Raw genomic sequence first — 19,376 nt, 5'->3', positions numbered from 1 at the left:
GATGCAAAGGCAGGAAGTTCTCTAAGAGACTTCATCATCATCCTCAGTAACTCATCCTTCTCAGTTTTGATCAGTACTAAGGTTTGGAACATTTAGAAGCGGTATTGGACAGGCGTGGAAAAGGATCTGTGCAAGCACACACTGTGCCATAAAAATGTAAGCACACAGCAAACATCTTACAGATGTAAGAGTCTATCCAAAATCTGTACCATTAAAAATAAAAAAGACACGAAGTTCATAAAAAAATATGCCAAATCTTTCCATATTCCTAATCAGAAGTGATTCTTCTTCCCCTCTTTCATTTTCTTTTCAAAATAGTAAACCACACAAATAAGGGCAAGAACAGCAGGACACTACTGTTTCAGCTTTTAATATTTTAATATCTTTCACTAAAAAAAAAGATTATTTTGAAAAGACAAACAACTGAAAAAAAAAAAGCCATCAAAAAGTAACACTGATCAAACAAATTTATGCCAGCGGGAAGTACGGGCTAGCAGCTTTCTACATAGCACTCTTCATGTACTTGGGTTGAGATGCTCTGCTCTACTCTTCATTTCTGAGAGATGGTATCTTTGCTTTGTCTTTTTTAATTTTTGAGGTTTGTAGTAATGGAACTCCTGCTTCTTCCTTTGGATGGATGTTTGGCTCCAGTGCAGCTCATTTTGAGTCCCATCAGGGGGATACATTTCTCAGAAGCACTTCCTCATCTCCAACAGAATAGACACGTTCAGCTAACACTTTTCACTTAAGAGAAGCATGTTGCAATTAAATCAAGATTATGTATTTTGCCCAGCTCAAATACAGATTTGGGCTCTGTCCTTGTTAACATGGCAAGTATGCAGCCCACATATTAGACATGAATCTAAAATATCTGAATATAATTAATAGTGTTTCCCATTTAGCACGTTTTGCCTTGGATTCAAAGACAAAATTTTAATGATGGCTCATAGTCTGGCATATTACTTAACACAGCTTGTCATCATTTCAATGCTCAGTTCTTTAGCTGAACTAGTTCAGCCTACAAATACAGTGGGTAAAAAACACTGGAAAACTGCATGCATCTCTAGAAAATTTTTGTTAGAGAAAGGTGAGTCTCCTTCATAAATATTAAGTACAAACAGCAGTAAAGAATTCAAAGATGCAGTTGTTTAGGAGCTATTCATCTGAAACAATAAAAGCAACTCCCACTGGCATTTAAAGTGTATAGTATGGATCCAATCTACAAAAATGTTGTTCTTGCTAAGGAAAGAAAGTGAGTTCCTTTCTGACAACCTGCAGAAATAGAATGGCATCATTCAAAATTAATCAAAACCCAAAGTACTTCCAGCTCTTTTCAGGAAGTCAGCACCATTTGGTGCTTTTGTCTGTGAAGTGATCTTTTCTCATTTTTTTCCTCCAAATGAATTTCTACCAAGGGTATAAACACAGAGCACTCTCTCGAGCCCCAGCACTGGCACTGTGTCTGAGCCTTTACATAAACAAACCAAAACTGAGCAAATAAACCTTTCTTTTGATTCATTGACAATAATTGCTCAAAATTCAGCACTGACAGTGAAAAAAACCAAATTAGTGTGTAAAGATGAGGGGGGAAAAAAATTAATACTTGACCTGTCTTAGAGCAGGCTATAGTATGCTTCTTAGAAGCAGTAAGGACTAACACTACTCTTTCATAGCTTTGGCACCGCAGCAGCAGTCATTTAATTCACACAGTCATATGATTCCTGGTATGGCCTTTGGAAGACAGATTCTGCTCTACCACAGTGAAAGCCTGAAAGAACATCGCTGCCAAATCATCAACATCATAAAAACAGATACAAATGCCCTACAGTGAGCTTGTCACACTACTTCCTTTAATAAAAAATAGTTGCATAAAGGTTGTAACACTTGATACACTTCTTTCTCAAGTATATTTGCTAAATTAAGTACAAGCATGAGAGCAAAAATACCAAGATGTGTTAAAGAAGTTCTGCCTATTTTAAGGCAACACATCTGGCATAACATAAAAAATGTGATTAAAAAAATAAATAAAGAACACAATGAAGTGGGAAAGAGGAAATACATCCTGGCAAAAGGAAAACACATTTGAGAAAAAATACTAGGCAAATTTCTATACAAAAGAAGGATTTCAAGATCATGAGATGAAATACATTTCCGGTGCACTGTTCATGACATATACTGTCTTACTATTTACAGGGCTCTACTCACCTATGCACTTTAAACCATCAGGAGCTGTATAAAAGCCTGGAGGACACTTGCAAAAGTAACTGCTAACTGTGTTTGAACACTCTCCTCCATCACAGATTCCAGGAATGGTGCTGCATTCATCAATATCTTCAAGGCAAAAGGAGAAGCAAGGACAGGTTAGATTAATTACTTCTGGCACAAGAATAGACATTTTATAATTAGTACTAGTGATCAAATTCAGTGTGGTCTGAGACCCCTCCCAACTTATCCATTAGGAGGCCCCTCCTAACTTATGCATTAGGAGCATAATCAGCAGTTTTGAATCAGGATCTTTTGTTAGGCATCTTAGAAATACAAGCAAAACAGAATCTAAAAAAAATGTTGTATCTGTAAATTGCAAAAAGCCAGAGAGTTTGCTTTACTGCTAAATCTTAATTTGCAGAGGAAATACAAGAACTGTAAGTAAACCATAACCCCTTCACTTTGAATTCTGCACATTGTCATGGGACCAAAGTGATCAGCAGCATAACCATTATGTCTCATGGTATCTTCCTCAGCACAGCGTCTCCTGACACTCTACTGAGGCAACAGTTAAATACTGACTCAAAGGGAAGTGTAGCACCTACTAAGATGCCCATCCTTCTTACTGCACTTGGATTTTTCTCAGAAATACCCCATAGAGCAGCTAGGCACTGTTCAACTAATGCAATTTGACAGGACTACAGCTCAAGGCAGGATGACTGCAGCCAACAAAAGTTACCTTTCCTGGGTTTCTCCTCTAAGTGAATGTTCCAAAGTTTCTAACAGACTTCTGAAAAATAACTGAAAAATCTATGGCAATGTCCACATTCCCCTTAGATTTTAGCAGTGATTTAAAAATGAAAGGTTTAGATCATTTATTAGGCAAAATTTCTTTCCTGCAAGGCTGGTCAGGCATTGGAATAGGCTGCCCAGGGAGCCAGCAAAGTCACCATCACTGGAGATGTTCAAGAAACATGTGGAGATGACACTTTGGGACATGGTTTTGTGGCCATAATGGTCTTAGTTTGACAGTTGGACTCGATGATCTGAAAGGTCTCTTCTGACTGAAGCAATTCTACGATGCTATGATTTTCTTCACTAGAAAATCTCAATCTATCTGTTAAATAATCATTACAGATCCAATGTAGCAAAGATTTCAAAGTCTGCAAAAAAAAACCCCTAACAAATACCTTCTAATACCTGATCATAGCTTCATACATGAACAGAGGGAACCTGAAAAGTTTCTTCCACAGTTAGGAGTTTATGTTATCTATAGTCATGTGAATAACAACCTATGCCAGCCTCAGTCATGCCTTAATTACTATGAACATGCTTGTGAGGTGTAGTTACTATCTCCCTAGTTTCCAGTGACTGCCTTAACAGCACAGCTGTATCTACTTAGCATGCTCTCATCTTCTAGGAACCTGGAGTCCTGATGAGCTTAAAAACAGCTCATTTTTTTCCATGCTACCTACAAGAAGGATCAGCAAAGCAGAGCAGAAAGAGAGGTTATTCTCTACAGACATCAATGACATCTGCTTGTTGCAGCCATCTACAATCACCCAGCTGCTCTGCTGACAGGGAGAATCCAGCCAGAAATAATGGCATCACAGGACTCTGTCCAACCTCTCCTCCAGAGATCTACAGACAGATAGACACATGGCTGTAATAATGATTTCACCAACCACAAAAATTTCTGAGATGAAATACTGCGACACCACCCAACACGCCAAGGCAAGGAGTGAATAATATCATAGTCATTAAAAACGATTGGAGGAATTTAAATGTAACGCCTAAACTGGAATTTGGCCCCAACAGATGGGGGAACACCCAAAGTCCCACAGGACCCTTAATGAGTGTTTCAGCCAGCAGACAGGATCTCTGTTCCACTTCTCCTGCAAAGATGCTGATTACAAAAATTCAGTAATATAAAAATCATCAATTACTCTTCCTCTAGGTGAAGCACTGGATGCTCTGTGACCTCTGTGACCACTTGCCTTTGCAGAAAAGGCGTGGAAGGAGTGGAGTGGCAATCAGGTAACCAGATCCACCCTGAGTGGCACAGGGCTTTGTGTCCCTTGTGCACACATTCTTCTCCAGCATCTTGCTAGCTGTCCTGATGTGGGTCACATTCCTCGGCTGGGTGTATGAGAGGGGTGTGACTTTTTTGTTCAGTGCTACTTCAAGGGTGTTGCCAAAGCCCCAAGTCCAAGTGCCCTGGGAGCACTGCTAAGACTTCTGGCTTCTGCTCCAGGATTATACACCATAGGAGTCCCAAAAGTCTCAGTGACAAAAAATGTGGAAAGTGAGTTTTGGTCTGAATAAAGCTGTTAATTAACAGACAAAAATGCAGTCACAAATGAATCATATTCAAGCATTTACTGACTCAAATTCACCAATGTTTATCTTAAAGTCAGTATTGCCACTGTTTATATAGCGTTCGACCTTTTTAAAAGCAAAATCATCACTCTTTAGAGTTGAGCCTAACCCAAACAGTATTTCACAATTTATATTAGTGTTGACATTTATATAAGCAGCATTATCGTTGTTAAGTATGTGAATTTTACAAAGGTAAGTATATTTCAAGTACTCACACTCCTGTCACTCCAGGAAAATTACTCCCCCCAATCACAACAAAAAAAATATTTACCTCAGCATTTATGCAACTTGAAGAGGAATGGCTATATGAAGTTGTGAAATAACCTAAAACAACATAGTTTTCAGTATGCTATCCTAATGGAGAACTTCAGCCAGAACACTTCATTTCCCATCTCATGTTGTATTACTGCACCTGATGATTTCCATCATAGTCTTAATTTAAAGGGGGTCAACGTGAAAAACAGCACTGGCAATTCAGAAGGGGACTCCTAGTTCTACTAGAACAGTAACCAAAGATACATTACACCAAGAAGAAGTCCTGCTTGCTAGGTAGGAAGATACATTACACCAAGAATTAGTCCTGCTTGCTAGGTAGGAAGCTAAACAAAGCACATGATCAGTTTGTTAATTGCAGCTAATTACTGCCAGGCAAATACTTTGTCTTATATTGGAGATTTCAACTGGAAACTCAAAGGGATAATTGAAAAAAAAAAGACAGAATGGATATTCTGTTGTTATATGACTATGCTCTTACCTGTGGAATCACTATCCTGTTTAATGCATTAATACCTACACAGCTTTAACTAAAATTGCTTGGAAGATGTAATATAAAGATGTTCTGAAATAAAAGTCTCTGCTGAGGTTCAAAAATTTACAAGTATGGAACTGGAAAAAAGAAAAAGTCATCCTGTGTTTGCAGCCAGGTGACCAATGGGATTTCACAAGATGAGGCAGGAAATTTGTGGCAGAATTTGGGAACAAACCAAACCAGGTTCTTGAGTCCAGTCACTCAACTATTAGCTCTGAAGGTGGTGGTTGTTTAGGGGGGTTTTGTGCTTATTTGGGCTTTTTGTGATTACTCTTCTGGTATTTTACTTGATTCAGCAATGTAAAAATACCACAGGAATATTTATATAATGCAGCCTATACAAACCTACAGTTTTCAGTTTTTCAAGTACTAATACTTAGCAAGGTGCAACTTCAGTCTTTCCTATTCACCATGTTCTTGGTACTTCATCCACAGAAAGAAACAACTTGCAATGTCATTCTACCCTAAACATGGGTTACTTTCTGCCAAAGCCATTGGCAGGCAATGTGAAAACCATGCTGCAATTAAATTATAAAGTTTGCTTGAAATAGAGATTTTTCTTTTGAAAGAGTAAGTCATAATTCTTCCAAAATGACTGAAAAATTTGGAGTCTTTCCTTAAAGGCACCTGATACAAGAAAGGGTGATAGCAGTCACTTGCCTTTATAATATTGATAGCTAGAACTCCAAAATGACTAACTACTTAAGAAACCTGTCTGCTCAAATGAATCTGTCTAACAACTGAAAGAACAGTTTTAAGAGTCAGAGCATTATCTGGACCTTACTGTAAATTAGATGAATAAAAACTGTGCAGTTGACACATTTTATTAGTATACTCCTTATGTATCCAAAATTACAGAATCATAGAACTCTTTTGGTTGGAAAAGAACTCTAAGATCATGAGTCTAACCACTAACCTAACACCACCATAGCCATTAAACCATGTCCCAGAGTGCCGTGTCCACATGTTTTTGAACGCCTCCAGGGATTGTGACTACACCACCTTCCCAGGCAACCTGTTCCAATGCCTGACCACTCCTTCTGCAAAGAAATTTTTCCTCACAGCCACTCTAAACCCTCTCTGGTGCAATTTGAGGCCATTTCCTCTCATTCTATCACTTGATACTAGGGAGAAGAGGCCAACAACCACCTCACTGCTACTTCTTTTCAGGTAGCTGTAGGAAGCAATGATGTCTCTCCTCAGCTTCCTCTTCTCCAGACTAAACAACTCCCGTTCCATTAGCTGTTTGTCACAGCACTTATTCTCCAGGCCCCTCACCAGCTTCACTGCCCTTCTCTACGCATGTTCTAGCACATTCTTGTAGTGAGGGGCCCAAAAGGAACACAATGTTAGAGGTGCAGCCTACTTCTCTTAAGGCAAAGGAGTCATCTATGCCTGATTATTATGCTATATAGAGAAAAAAATACTATCAAATTACAACTGAAAATTAGCAAGATTCCATAATCATGCACCGCAAATTTCCACATTAATATCTAGAAGCTGCTGTACTTCTGAAAAATGACAACCAATAAAGAAAGAGAAAATATTTGTCCTTCTTTAACATCTGCAACTGTAAGGCTGAGTTTAGAGCACAGTCCTACTGTCTTTGTTCAGCAGTGTCCAATTCCCATAAATGTTAAATACAGTTTACCTGAGTAGGTGGGAATTTGTTGAACCTTCCAGTCACATACACTTTTTGGTTAAATGATCCAAACAGAGACATGTGCCTGAAGCATTTCTAAAGCAACATGTCAGCTAAAAAGTATTTTTAGTTTTAATATTTAATTTGATTCAGATGTACCTTTGAGTCTGTAAAATGTTACACGAATAAAAGGCCAGCAAAAGCTGCAGGTCCAATATGTAAGCTTCTCTGGTTTAGAAGGAGAAAGGGCCATTATTTGCACCTGCGAAGAATGCTATCTGCATATTCAAGGCACATGAAACTGGAAAGTTTATGACAAACTTCTAAATAAAGTTGGCAAGAAAAAGAGGACTTTCCCCCACTTTATTTTCAAAGCAAGTTCTAAAAGTTCTTACCGTCGCATTTTTGTGTCACTTCATTAAACTTGTGTCCAGCTGGGCATTTGCACTCAAAAGATCCAACAGTATTAATGCAATTTCCCCCTTGACAGATCCCAGGGATGGCTTGGCATTCATCCACATCTATCATATAAAAAAGGAAAAAACCACTCATTTTTAATTCATTTCTCAAGAACAGCCATAATAATTTGTCTACACAGAAATGAAAGTAAATATGTCTAAATCCATTCTTCACCCATCATAATATTATGATACTTGCTCGTGAAGACAGACACTAATTCTGTAATTACTCTGTGCAAACTGTGATTAAGTACAGTACCCTAAATATTTTCTGCAAGAAATCACATGGTTGTTATTGTTACAGACATTAAACATCTAACTGCTATTGCTTTGTTTTTCCAAAACATCTGGGGAATGGTGTGCAGAGAACACAGCCTGCCAAAACACAGGTTCCTTCAAAGTCTCCAAAGCTGGGCACCCAAAATCACTAGCGTCTTTGAAAATCTTGGCAACTCCATCCAGTGCACAGCCAGCAGAGATGCAGGACCATGGAGGAGCAGCATGCCATAGGCATGGAGGGACCTTCATGGAGAGGCATAGGGAACTGTGCAGTCATTACTGATGGAAATTATGAACTCGTCGTTCCAGTAAGATCAGCAGAAGTTACCTTATGCTGTGGTTAGGATTTGACTCAAGAAGTTTAATAGCCACAGTTCATGTCTCAGAAGGAATTATTAATGACTTGCTTAGATGTTCATAAATTCAGAGGGCTCTTTCCTCTTTATTTCTCTCTCTGCTTTTGATTTTTTCACTCCAGGAAATGAAACCACAAAGATGGCATCACAGGCTAAGTAGGAAGCTCAAGACAAACATTTTCAAGAGACCCCAGTTTTGGGCTTCACAGATATTTTAGCACAACAACGTGTATCACTTAGCTGTGAAAATGTTGCTACAGCTTAGTAAAACAGCTCGAGAAAAGAGACTACAGGCAGAGGATTGGCACTGCAATAGGAGACTGGAGGTCTGGCTCACAGTCCCCAGGAACTACCTTGTCTCTGCCATTCCCTGTTCTTCAAGAGCAAACAGAGGCCTTGCCATTCTCCAGCCCACATGCCTCTACTTCCACCATCTCCCCAGGCAGGACCAGCTACTGCTGGTAAAACTCACTCTCTTGAATTCTTGGGTTTCACACTAGGATTGGTTTCAGCACAGAGACACATGCTGAAGGAGACGCTGCCTTCAAATCTCCCATCATAAATCCCAGAGCCAGCTGTAATGTGTCTTATAGTCTGAAAAGCCAAGTATGATGTCTGTACAAAAGGCCAAGAGGCAACTTCCCTGGAAGCTACAAGTAGGAAGTTTGAGGACCGCCAAGGGGCACATTTGTACCAAAAGGCAGAGCACTGTGTAAAGACCCCTGGGGTGGCTGGGCCAGGTCGGGGGTGCAGCAGCCGACTCAGAGCAGTGCTGTGCTGGAGCTAATTCTGGGAGGCAGAGAGAGCCAGCACAGCCTCAGCACTCTGGACACAGTCATACCGCTGCTGGGACTCAAGCTACAGCAACATGCTGTGCTTCAGTAACAGTCATCAGCTAGACTCCACGGCACTGCACTGCCTTTAAAAAACACAACAAAACAAAACACAACCATGCTCCTGAGTCATGATGCCTGTTTCAAAATCCCACCTTTTGGCTTTCATTTTCATCCTTTGTCTCTTTAAAAACCTCAGCTGTGATATTAATTTAACTTTCAGACAGACAGACAAAGTCAGACTGTGGGCAGTGATTTTCTGTTTACTTTTAAAAATAAACTTGCCCTCCCCTTTGTTTAATTTTTTCCTGACTTCTCTACACAGTATTAAAGGTTCCTTTTTCTCTTCAGAGAACCTGGATTTTATTTAACCTGTTTTCCTTTATTTAAATTGAATATGGATGTGAAATCCCTGAATTGTCTTCAGTCTGAATGGATGTTATCTGATTTCAAAAGGAGTGGATTTAGTACAACTGCATGAAAAAGAAAGCTAGTATGTGGCTTCATAGCAGATCTGTTGAAATTACAAGAGAAGGGAAAACTGGAAAGTGCAAGTCAAATGTACAGGGCCAAAACTGTGTTGGCACCACATGCAGATTACCATAAAGGTAGCTGCATAGTAAGAAATACTCAGCAAGCACAAGTAGTGTTATTAGGAGCTGCACAAATCCACTGGAGAGGTCACTGCTGTTTCTCCTTGACACAAACAAGATGTAGGCTCTGAGTAGGTGTGGCATGAGTTCAGGGGTGTGGGCCACATATTTATGCATATAAAGATTTCAGAAGTGTTCAGAACCTCAATTTACAGATTTCTGCACAGTTTAGTTCTGACCTTAAGAGCAAGAAGAGGAACAGAATGGTTGTGGTCAAAATACATGTATGTTGTGCAGTACACACAACTGTGTCCATCTCAAAGTACATCATGTCTGTCTGCAGGCACCAACCAGAACATGGCCTGTAACAGAAGATATCTACATTTTTTTAGGCAGTGGAATGCCTTGAAAGTCTTCATAGGAATTTAACAATTAAATCAAATTACTTAGATCTATAAACTTTATCCCTGCTCTTTTAAAAAATATTGTAACTTATTAGAGGATGTCAGACAGATCGAAAAAAACTCTAGCCCCAAAGATACAGTCCTGGGAATGTATAATCCACATCAGTTTAATACATAGCTGCCCCTGTTAACTTTCTCCTGTTTCCTGCCAGACATCCAGACAATAAAAGAATTTATACAGCTGGAAGTATTAGAATAAAAGCCAAAAGCAGTGTAAGGACTTTCTATGGTAAGGCATGCTCTGAAAGAAGTAAGCAACATCTGGGTGGATTTTATGATTTGAAACAAATGCAAATGCATTTCCAAAATTGTATAAAATACATAACAGGGCATTTCAAATGGCATGACAGGCACTTGTCTCAAGGTCAAAGCAGTGTAGCTTAAGAGATAAGACATAAAATCAAAATCAACAAATATTAGCTAAAAAAAATCCCACACAAGATAAATGGCACAGTATTGCCACAGATTGATTTTTGCATGTTTTGAGTGCTTTCTGGAGCAGAATAAATTCCTCCATGGACTGATTGAGTGGTACAGTCAGAAAAATACCATTACAGAACCAAGGGAAAGGACTGCTGGCAGTGAGAAGAAATTCATTATGATGCTGGCTGCACATGACCTAAGTTTCTAATGTACTCACTTGAACATCAGGCACTCATTGAATCATGAAGTAATGCCTCTGACAATATTTTTCCATCCTTCACACATATAGCTGAGAATGGCTTAGGACAGGTTATTCACAGTAGTATAACTCAATTAAGATTAATCCAGTAACAATTTCAGCAGCTTTTGGGGAGGCTTTGCTGCTAACTTACCTTGACAGGCCCCAGTTCGAATATTTGGAATGAAGCCCCGACGGCAGGGATGCGGCTGGGCAGGACACATTTCACAGGGGTGGCCCCATGCTCTCCCAACTGTTGCACAGCAGAGAGTTTTTGTGCAGACTATTCCACTGAGCTGTCCCTGGCACATCTGGTTGGTCACCAAAGTGAAGCAAGGGCCGGTCCTGTAATCTGCATCAGAGACAGGACACCTAATCAGCATCACAATAAAAATACACAACAGAACTCATAATAAAGCCAAAGAACAGCACACTTCAGGCAAGTCTTCTGCACACAAATTGACCACCAGCCCAACAACCTTACTTAGCTATGCTCTGCAGAAGATTTCTCTCAAGTTTTCTTCCCTGAAAACAGGCAGCTCTAAAAATACATTGCAACTATTTTCCAGAATTACGTATGTACGATTCCACAGGTCCCCTTTGCTGCTTGATTTCATCTCTGATAATACTCTTTGGGAGGTCTTTTCATCAGTTTGTTCAAAATATTCAGTGAATTAATTAAAATAACACTGATAAAAGAGTTAGGATATGTTTATTTCCACAAGTGGTGTTCTCAAATAAGTCTCAAGGGAAGAGAATACAGACTGCAGGAAGCTTTTTGAGGACAGTTTTCACTACTGTTCAGGCATATGCTGTACCAGATATGTGGGTATGCTCTCTCTACAGCTGAATGGAGGGCATGTGGAACACATCTGCTTTGATTTGTTTATGGTAGGACAGGCCACTTAGCCAACAAACAGAATTTAACTAAGATGTTAATAAAATACTCATAGGGTTTATTTTGTTCTGTTCTCCAAGGGCAAAAAGCAAACAGTGGTACTGCCAGCTTCTGCTGTCTCTTGCATATCCGGGGTGCATGCTTGTTAATTCCTCACAAGTGACCCTATCATGTTCTCTGTTATGGCGAGCCAGGACAAAGTGCAGCATCCTTTAAGCACAGCCAGCAAATGATGAACTTGATTTTTCTCTGTACTGAAATAGTTACCAGGTGCCTCAGCCAAGGTCACTAAGTAACCCACACTGCCTTAAAGATGCAACACAGTAAACCCTTCTAATTTGTGGACTGCTTCCAAATTTTTTATGTTCCTTTCCTATGTGCCCCATCTCCCCACACTGGTGCAGCTTGAAATCTATTAATTTGACTCATCTTCAGTCCAGGGGTGCTGTGCCCATCTGTTGCATTAATCATGCCACCCTTTGATACAGTAAATAAAAGGGCTAACAGAAATTCCATAAGCTGTACAATACTGCTATGTTGTTACTATTCGGCAATTAAACATGATCTTCTTAAAAAGGATATCAAGTTAGTCTGAAAACCTTTTTCTGATAAACTTTTTCTAAATGACACTGAATACCATTTACTCTTCATTAACTATGTATTACAACCTACCATTGCTATTCTTTGTTGTGCCTGTTTAACAATCACCCAGACCATCTCTTTTCCATTTAAAACACCGAGGCAACAATAATTTTCTTCCAGCCTGTGGAAATTTGTCCTACATTTCCAGATATCTGCAGAATTAACCTGCAAGAATCCTTTCACTAATATTTTTCAGCTTCCTGGTGCTGGTTAGCTGAACTAGCTGTATAAAAATATGTAAAGGCAAATACTCCTATTTAAGAACATTCTTAAATGCTATCAAATTGCAAATACAAAAATTTCTATCCTATCCCATCCAAACAGAACATTTACTGAAAACTTCTCCCACCCCTTTCCTAGAAATTCTGTCAGCCTCATCATGAAATGGGTCAGAATCTCTGGTAACATCTCTCTTAATTCCTTTTCATCACCTTAACATTTTTTTGGCTTGGCATTTCTCATCGCATGCCTTCATTTCCCATATTAATTTTCTACACTGCAGCAAGTTTGTCAAGTACTTTTCCCATTTATAAGCATTTTTGTAACTGCTTTAATCTTCCTAGTTAGAAAGGCTTGGTTTGCTTCTATTAAAACTTTCATTGCCTCCTTCCTCATTTCTCATTGTAAAAATGTAGCTTTTGAATTATGTAGTACAAACCCAAATATTAACAGCTTTATTTCATACCTTCAACACACAAAATGAATACAAACAAGTTGTGACCAATTACACCTATCAATTAAAAAGTCTTAGTTCCAAGAGAGATTCTTTGCCCTTGAACAAAAGGAGATTGCATACTTTATTGTATAGAAAAGTCTAAATATTAAAACTCCTAATACCAAAGCAATAGATGATAATTTCTTTAGAAACATAGTAATTTTGTGTTGGCAACAGGAAATCTCCAATGTACCTCCTCAGAATGAAGTCCCTCATTGTAGATTGTCCCTGTGCCATTTATATATAGACACTTTAAAAAGGAGTCATTTTGGTCTCCATCGCCGCGGGAAGCGTGCGTCAGACAGTAGTGAATAACCCATCTTGTGTTTTATGGTAGAATATGAATGGATCAGCATTTACAATTGTTTGCTTTCAAGCTATAAATGACTTTGCAGAGGCTAATATGACTTAGAACTATGGTGAACCCAATGAAGTTAACTTTATAATCATGCAAATCTTTCCTCGAGGTTTCAGTAACAAGAAGTAGGTCAAATATGCACTCAAAAGCAAATTCAGCTTCTATTTGTTATTATCCAAGTTCATACCACTTTAGTAGAGAGAACTGCAGATATTTTCATTCTGACTTTTGCCTTGACAAATCTGATTTCTAATACTGCTGAGTACAGCTTTCCTTCTTTTTTCTCAAATATAATATTCCAGCTTTTCACAGGTAAGATTTTCACTTGCATTCTTAATGGAAAAAATTCTAAAGGTCAGAAAGCATGAAAGAAAAGGTTCATTTGGATGTACACAGTGACCTAAGGCCACAAAGAAATCCACAATTCAAGTCCTTTTTTCTTTTTCTTTTTCTTTTTTTTTTTAATATAGAGGCTTACTAAAAAGAGGTCTACAACAAAAACATTCTTAATAGTGAGTTTACGATTTTTTGACACATTACAAAATAAAGGCAAAATGAAGGGAGAACGGCATGATATGTAAAGAGATTTGCTTGAGTTACACCATTTTTCCTGAAGGCATTCTGTTTTATGAATTATGCTGATTTCAGCAGATGTAAACACCTAGGGTCTATGCTACAAGGCCATGATGTGCCATATGAGCTAAACCCCCCAATCTTTATTTTGTGACAACAAAGTTTCCTTATATATTCCTGTCATTTGTGCTTGCTCAAACTACTTCAATGAGTAAAGCTAAAACACAAGGTTCCAAGGTTCAGTCAAGAGCTGAAAAGAGAGAAAGGGGAAAAATACAGCCAGAAAACAGCTACACAGTTTGTTTAGGTTTTTTTCCAGACACAGTTTCATTTTAACTGAAGAATGTTGAGACTTGAAAATGTTTCAGTAAAACGAGTTTTTAAAGATGTGCAACTGATAGTTCAAATGTTTGAAGTAACTTCTAATGCAAATTTCAGCATCTGCAAGCAGCCTTAAGTAAGGCATTAGTCACAGTTATCTAACAACTTTATCTGCTTCTTCACATAGTCTTTAGCTGTTTTGATAAGGAATAATTCCACAGGGAGCTTCAGTCAACTGAGAAGATGGCGGAAACTGTAAAACCGCATTAAGTTCATATATCATCTAAAAGAGCAAGAGGACAATAGAATGAGGCTGGTTTACACCATGAAGGAATTCAGCTTATTAAGTCTGCAAGAAAGAATCAAGTTGCATTTTGATCTGGAGCTCGTTCATGTTTGAGCCACAATCACCGAATAATTTTAGTTATCTTCCCAAAGGATCCTTTATGTTCCTAAAAGCATCAAAGAGACTGCTGAAATGTGTAGTACTGACAGGCTTTGATCATAACCAAGCACAGCAATAAATAATTTTCCAAGTGACACTGGACAGCACCAAAAGGACTTAGCACCAGGATAATGCAAGACTTTTGACACCGGATACATATGTTAAGCCCTCAGTTCATGTTAACTTCTGTTTGTTTTCAAGCACAATATAGCTTGTAAATGTAAAAAACACAGTTGAGAAAATTTCTGAACTAATGGAACCCAAATTAAACAATTATGCTAGTGCAAGGATGCTGGATAAAATGCTGGTCACTCTTTCCTCTGAGAACTGTTTCTTATAAATCTCCTATAAAGAGTTTTTGATGGCTCAAATTAACAGCCCAATTTGTCAAATTGATAACCACCCGTTAAGGAGGTTATAAACTCCTCCATCGCTGGTAAACGAAATGGAAACCAAAGGGGTCAAAAGGATGAGAACCTAGGAAGACAGTATTTATCTTATCATGACCAAGATTTCATCATTGAGAACAGGAAAATGCCACCAAAAGAAAATGGAAACTGATAAAATGAGGGCTTCTTTTCCAGTTCTCAGCACACAGCATGCACAGCTCAAACAGCATCTTCCTTGTGCTACACACTGCCTGAGCAGCAAACCCACAATGCTGCTTGGAGGAAGGAAGCATTTGTCCTTGCTGGTAGGACTTCACAGAGGTGAATTCTGCATGAATTCCCAAGTCCAGCCAGGACTCCTGTGAAACTGAAACCATCCTCAGCAATGCAAACCAGCAACTTTTCCTTTCTTTAGTACAGGGGAAGAAAGTAAGAAATATTCTATTCCATTACCATACAAACCATGAAAGAAAGGTCAGAAAAGGCTGTAAGCCAAGTGATGTACCCTAAAGCTGATCTTTATTACAACTTATTTTCCTGTCTAGCAGCACTTTTGTTTCTGCTGTTAGATGGGTTGGTTGTTGAGGTTTTTTCTACCCACTGGGGATAAAAGAGGAACATTGGAAATGAGACCGCACAGGCAGAAATACAGTCCCATCTCAGTGCTGCTCATATAGAATGGCCTAGGTTGGGATGGATCTGAGAGATCATTACTCCAACCTCCCTGCCATGGGCAGGTATGCCTCTCAGCTACACTTGCCTGTGCAAGGTCTCAGCCTGGCCTTTAACACCCACCAGGATGAAGGCACCCACAACCTCCCCTGGACAGCCTATTCCAGAGTCCCACCACCCTTGTACTGAAGAACTTCTTCCTAAAATCCAGTCTAAACCTACTCTCCCTCGGCTTGAAATGATTCCCTCCAGTCCTGCAACACAAAGAATAATACTAGCTAAAAGTTTGGTGGTCTGAGTTTCAAATAGCAAAATCCTTTTAACATGATATGTGACTTCAGGCAAATTTCAACTATCTTTTCTCAAGCATGCAAATTGAATATTTCTAATGGAAATTTCATTTTTTCAATGGCATTTTTAAGGTACAAACAGGAATTTTAAATGATGAAAGAACTAGAAACTATGTAGTTACAAGCATAAAAAAGTAAGTACTGAGTAATTAAAATACAGCATTCTGCAGGAAATTACAGGAACAGTATGAGGAATTGAGCTTCCATTTTTCCTTAATCTGGAACAGCAGATTCCAAGAACGCCAAGATACCACATCTCTGTTACAGAGAGAGGAAACTTTCAGATTAGAAAAAGCAGGATTAGGACTAGAAAAATAGTTGATGGGATTTCCAAAAATGTCCAGTGGTTGGACACTTATATATGGGGAAAATTAATGGAAGAAAAGTGAATCCAATGTAGCAACTCAAAGATCACCACTAAAAATAAGACAAGAATGACATCAAGCAAATTATGGCTTTGAAACAGATAAAGCCTGTTTGAAAAAAATAGCTTTCACTGAGCTCTCATTGAAGAATCTAAACTGACTCAGGTGTGCTTACACAAACAAAACTCCAAAACTTTTCCAGAGTTTAAGAAACAGTAATGGAAGAAATGTGTATCAGATATTCTGACTGAGTATCTGAAATAAGTGGTGACACAATGGCAGCAAGGATATACTAAGAAACGTAACTCTTAAAATTTTAGTTCTCTGCAGAAGCCATGTTTCTTGGCATCAGTGAAAACTATATGCAATCTCTCACTATAGAAACAACTACGCTGTTATTGGAAAAACACAGCTTCCAACACTGTATAGTTCACTGCACTTCAATCATCTCACTCTCTTCAGAGAAGGTTGACATACACTTAAAGGTAAGGAACACAACCAACTGCTGCTCAGAAAAGTGAATGGCCATGCTCAGGACCCCATGGGAGAAGTAGTATTTACCTCCATCTTTCCTAAAAGATTTGGACATGTCACACATCTTGCTTCACAGACTGAAGACCAGAAACACAAAACAATGTTCCTATTTTAGCTCAATGCACTGACTTCCAACCATTGAAAAACTCAGACACAATAATTCTCCATCCACAGGTGACACTGAAATGCCAGTTGATAAATGCATCCCATCACAACACACTTTTTTCCACACAGGCTGTTTCCTTAAATAATTACTCACTGTTATGCACTCCCTGTCCTCTCCTCCCCCTAGCCAGACACCATTACTCACCCCAGTCAGATCCCAGTGTGTCATCATTGGAAAGTACATGGCAAAGATATCAGAGGGTGTTCAGAAGGAACGAAAACAAAACTTTGTAAATATTTTAGAACTTATTTCCTACAATGTTTAATGTTTCTTGCCAGAGAGGTTTGGTAGGCTTAGCTGTGGTATGTGAAGAAATAATCACCATGCCACTTCTGTCTCCTCCCTTCCAGTGCCAGAGACGGCTTTGCATATTAACAAGACCCTTTCCCAACTGCTTCAGCACACAGTGTAGCCCAGAGCTCAAACCGCTGAGATTTAACACTGGCTAGTGCTAAGATGTCACTGGAACCAGGGACTCAGCGTGCAACCATTCAGGCACTGTTTCTGGCAGGGGTATAAACCTGGCAGTCGAAATGTCTCAAAACACCACCGCTGCGCTGCGGACAGATCACAGCTCCAAGTTGTTTCTCATTATTTTAACAAGAGCAAAAAACACCCATGGAAGCATACCTAATGCTTCCAATAAAGAGCTTCCACTGCTATCGTAACTCTTTATTCTGCATTAGTCAGCCCCAAAATTTAGTTACTGCTTTATATATTCCAGCCCCAGCAACATTATCCTCTAATTCAGGATTCCGATGACTCCATTTCTGCATGTCTTTCTCACCTTTGGTTGTTGTAAATTGTTCTCATATATTGATTTGCTGGCATACTTCAGCTTAAATTTATTTTCCATTCCGTAAGCTGCTTCACAAATCCGTTTTTGCACAGATGATCTGTTTAACATGTCTATCTAGCAAATGTCTTCCTAGGATACTGGTTAAAGAACAGGATTTCTAATAAACAGCTTATTAACCATGTGAGACTTAACATTATCAGTTGCATTGGAGGTACAGAACAATTCAGGGTGACCATTTTCAAGAGTTATTTTGGCAACCCATTTTCCAGAATAAATGCACAACTATTTTCACGCCAACTTTGTTCTCCCGACTGACCCAGTTCTCAGAGTCTGTAACTGGAAAGAAGTAACATTACAGTAATAAAAAAAAAATTAATAATAATAATGTTCAAAAAATTATTACTGAATTGGAGTGATTTGTTGCACACATTTTAATCCAACACGCAGACTAAGCATTTCACCAAAATCAAGGCTTTAGCTCTGTTGTTCCCAATTATGTGCGGCAGCAGTCCAAATACAGAAAATTGTTACCACATTTTATTCTTCTCCATGATGAAGAAAACAGTAAGCAATGCAGTTAAATGTAGAATAACTTCACATTTCTGAATAATCAGTTACCTGACAAACTCTAGCCCCTCCTGCTTTGCTGTTTACGATACAAAGAAACCTATCTTTGCAGATTTTAACTTTTCCAATTTCTTTCACAGGCTAGCAACAATGAAATAAAATTTTGAGTTGATTTTCATCTCCCCTTGCAAAATAAAAAGTAACTAACTTTGGTGACATATTTATTGTCAGAACCAGATGATTATTAAGGAGAATGGATTCAATTGAAAAACTCTGGAAGTTTCACTTCTAAAAAACAAGCTGGCTGAAGTTTATTACTACTTTTTTAACGAGTTCTTAAAAAGTGCCACGTTATAGAATCTCTCTTAACATGCTACAAAGTATTAACTATTAAATAGCAAGGTAAAGGCAGCACTCGTAGACAAGCTCTGTATATTTTTCTTTTCTCTTTGGCTCAAGAAGACACTGACTATAAAATAACTGAGACTACCCAAAAGTAGTGCAAAGGTGCAAGAAAAATAGATTCTGATGACTTACAGTATATTAAATAGACCAACATTCAAAGAATGGGAAAATTCTTTCAGACAATACAGTACACAGGACTTAGAGATACTGCTCACATTTGAAAATGAGAGGGAGTGGTCCAATGTATTAGAAATAACCTCTTTTTTCTAAGATAAAAAAGTTCCTCTGCAGTGTCATGAAACACAATACAATTGCAGAGCACTGGAATGAAACTGAGTCCAGATCTGAAGATGGGTTATAAATAAAAAGGGGAGGCGAGAGGGGAAAAGGGAGCCAATTTCACTGCTCAAGCTAAGTCAAATACAGTGAGTAAACATACAGCAGGAATAATGAGAAGCCCACTGGCTTTCAGTGTGGACCATTTAAAAGGAAGATAGTA

General features: G+C 38.7%; 1 protein-coding gene across 2 annotated transcripts in view; it reads right to left on the bottom strand.

The window, feature by feature from the left end:
• The window catches only part of FBN1 (fibrillin 1), a 153,437-nt gene that overhangs the window by 87,655 nt on the left and 46,406 nt on the right, over positions 1 to 19,376 (bottom strand). The window contains exons 1-4 of one of the 2 annotated variants that reach the window (XM_054168757.1): positions 17,429 to 17,509; positions 10,833 to 11,030; positions 7,430 to 7,555; positions 2,206 to 2,331 (exon numbers count right to left, since the gene is read on the bottom strand). In XM_054168757.1, coding sequence (XP_054024732.1) covers positions 2,206 to 2,331; positions 7,430 to 7,555; positions 10,833 to 10,989 — 409 coding nt within the window. In that variant the 5' untranslated portion in view covers positions 10,990 to 11,030; positions 17,429 to 17,509. Of the gene's footprint in view, positions 1 to 2,205; positions 2,332 to 7,429; positions 7,556 to 10,832; positions 11,031 to 17,428; positions 17,510 to 19,376 lie in introns of those variants that run through there. The other variant, XM_054168756.1, reaches the window with a different exon arrangement.

Source organism: Dryobates pubescens, chromosome 17 (genome assembly GCF_014839835.1).
Source record: "Dryobates pubescens isolate bDryPub1 chromosome 17, bDryPub1.pri, whole genome shotgun sequence".
Taxonomy (NCBI): Eukaryota; Metazoa; Chordata; class Aves; order Piciformes; family Picidae; genus Dryobates; species Dryobates pubescens.
Note: the sequence above shows the minus strand (reverse complement) of the source record. Positions and strands in the feature narration are given on the sequence as shown.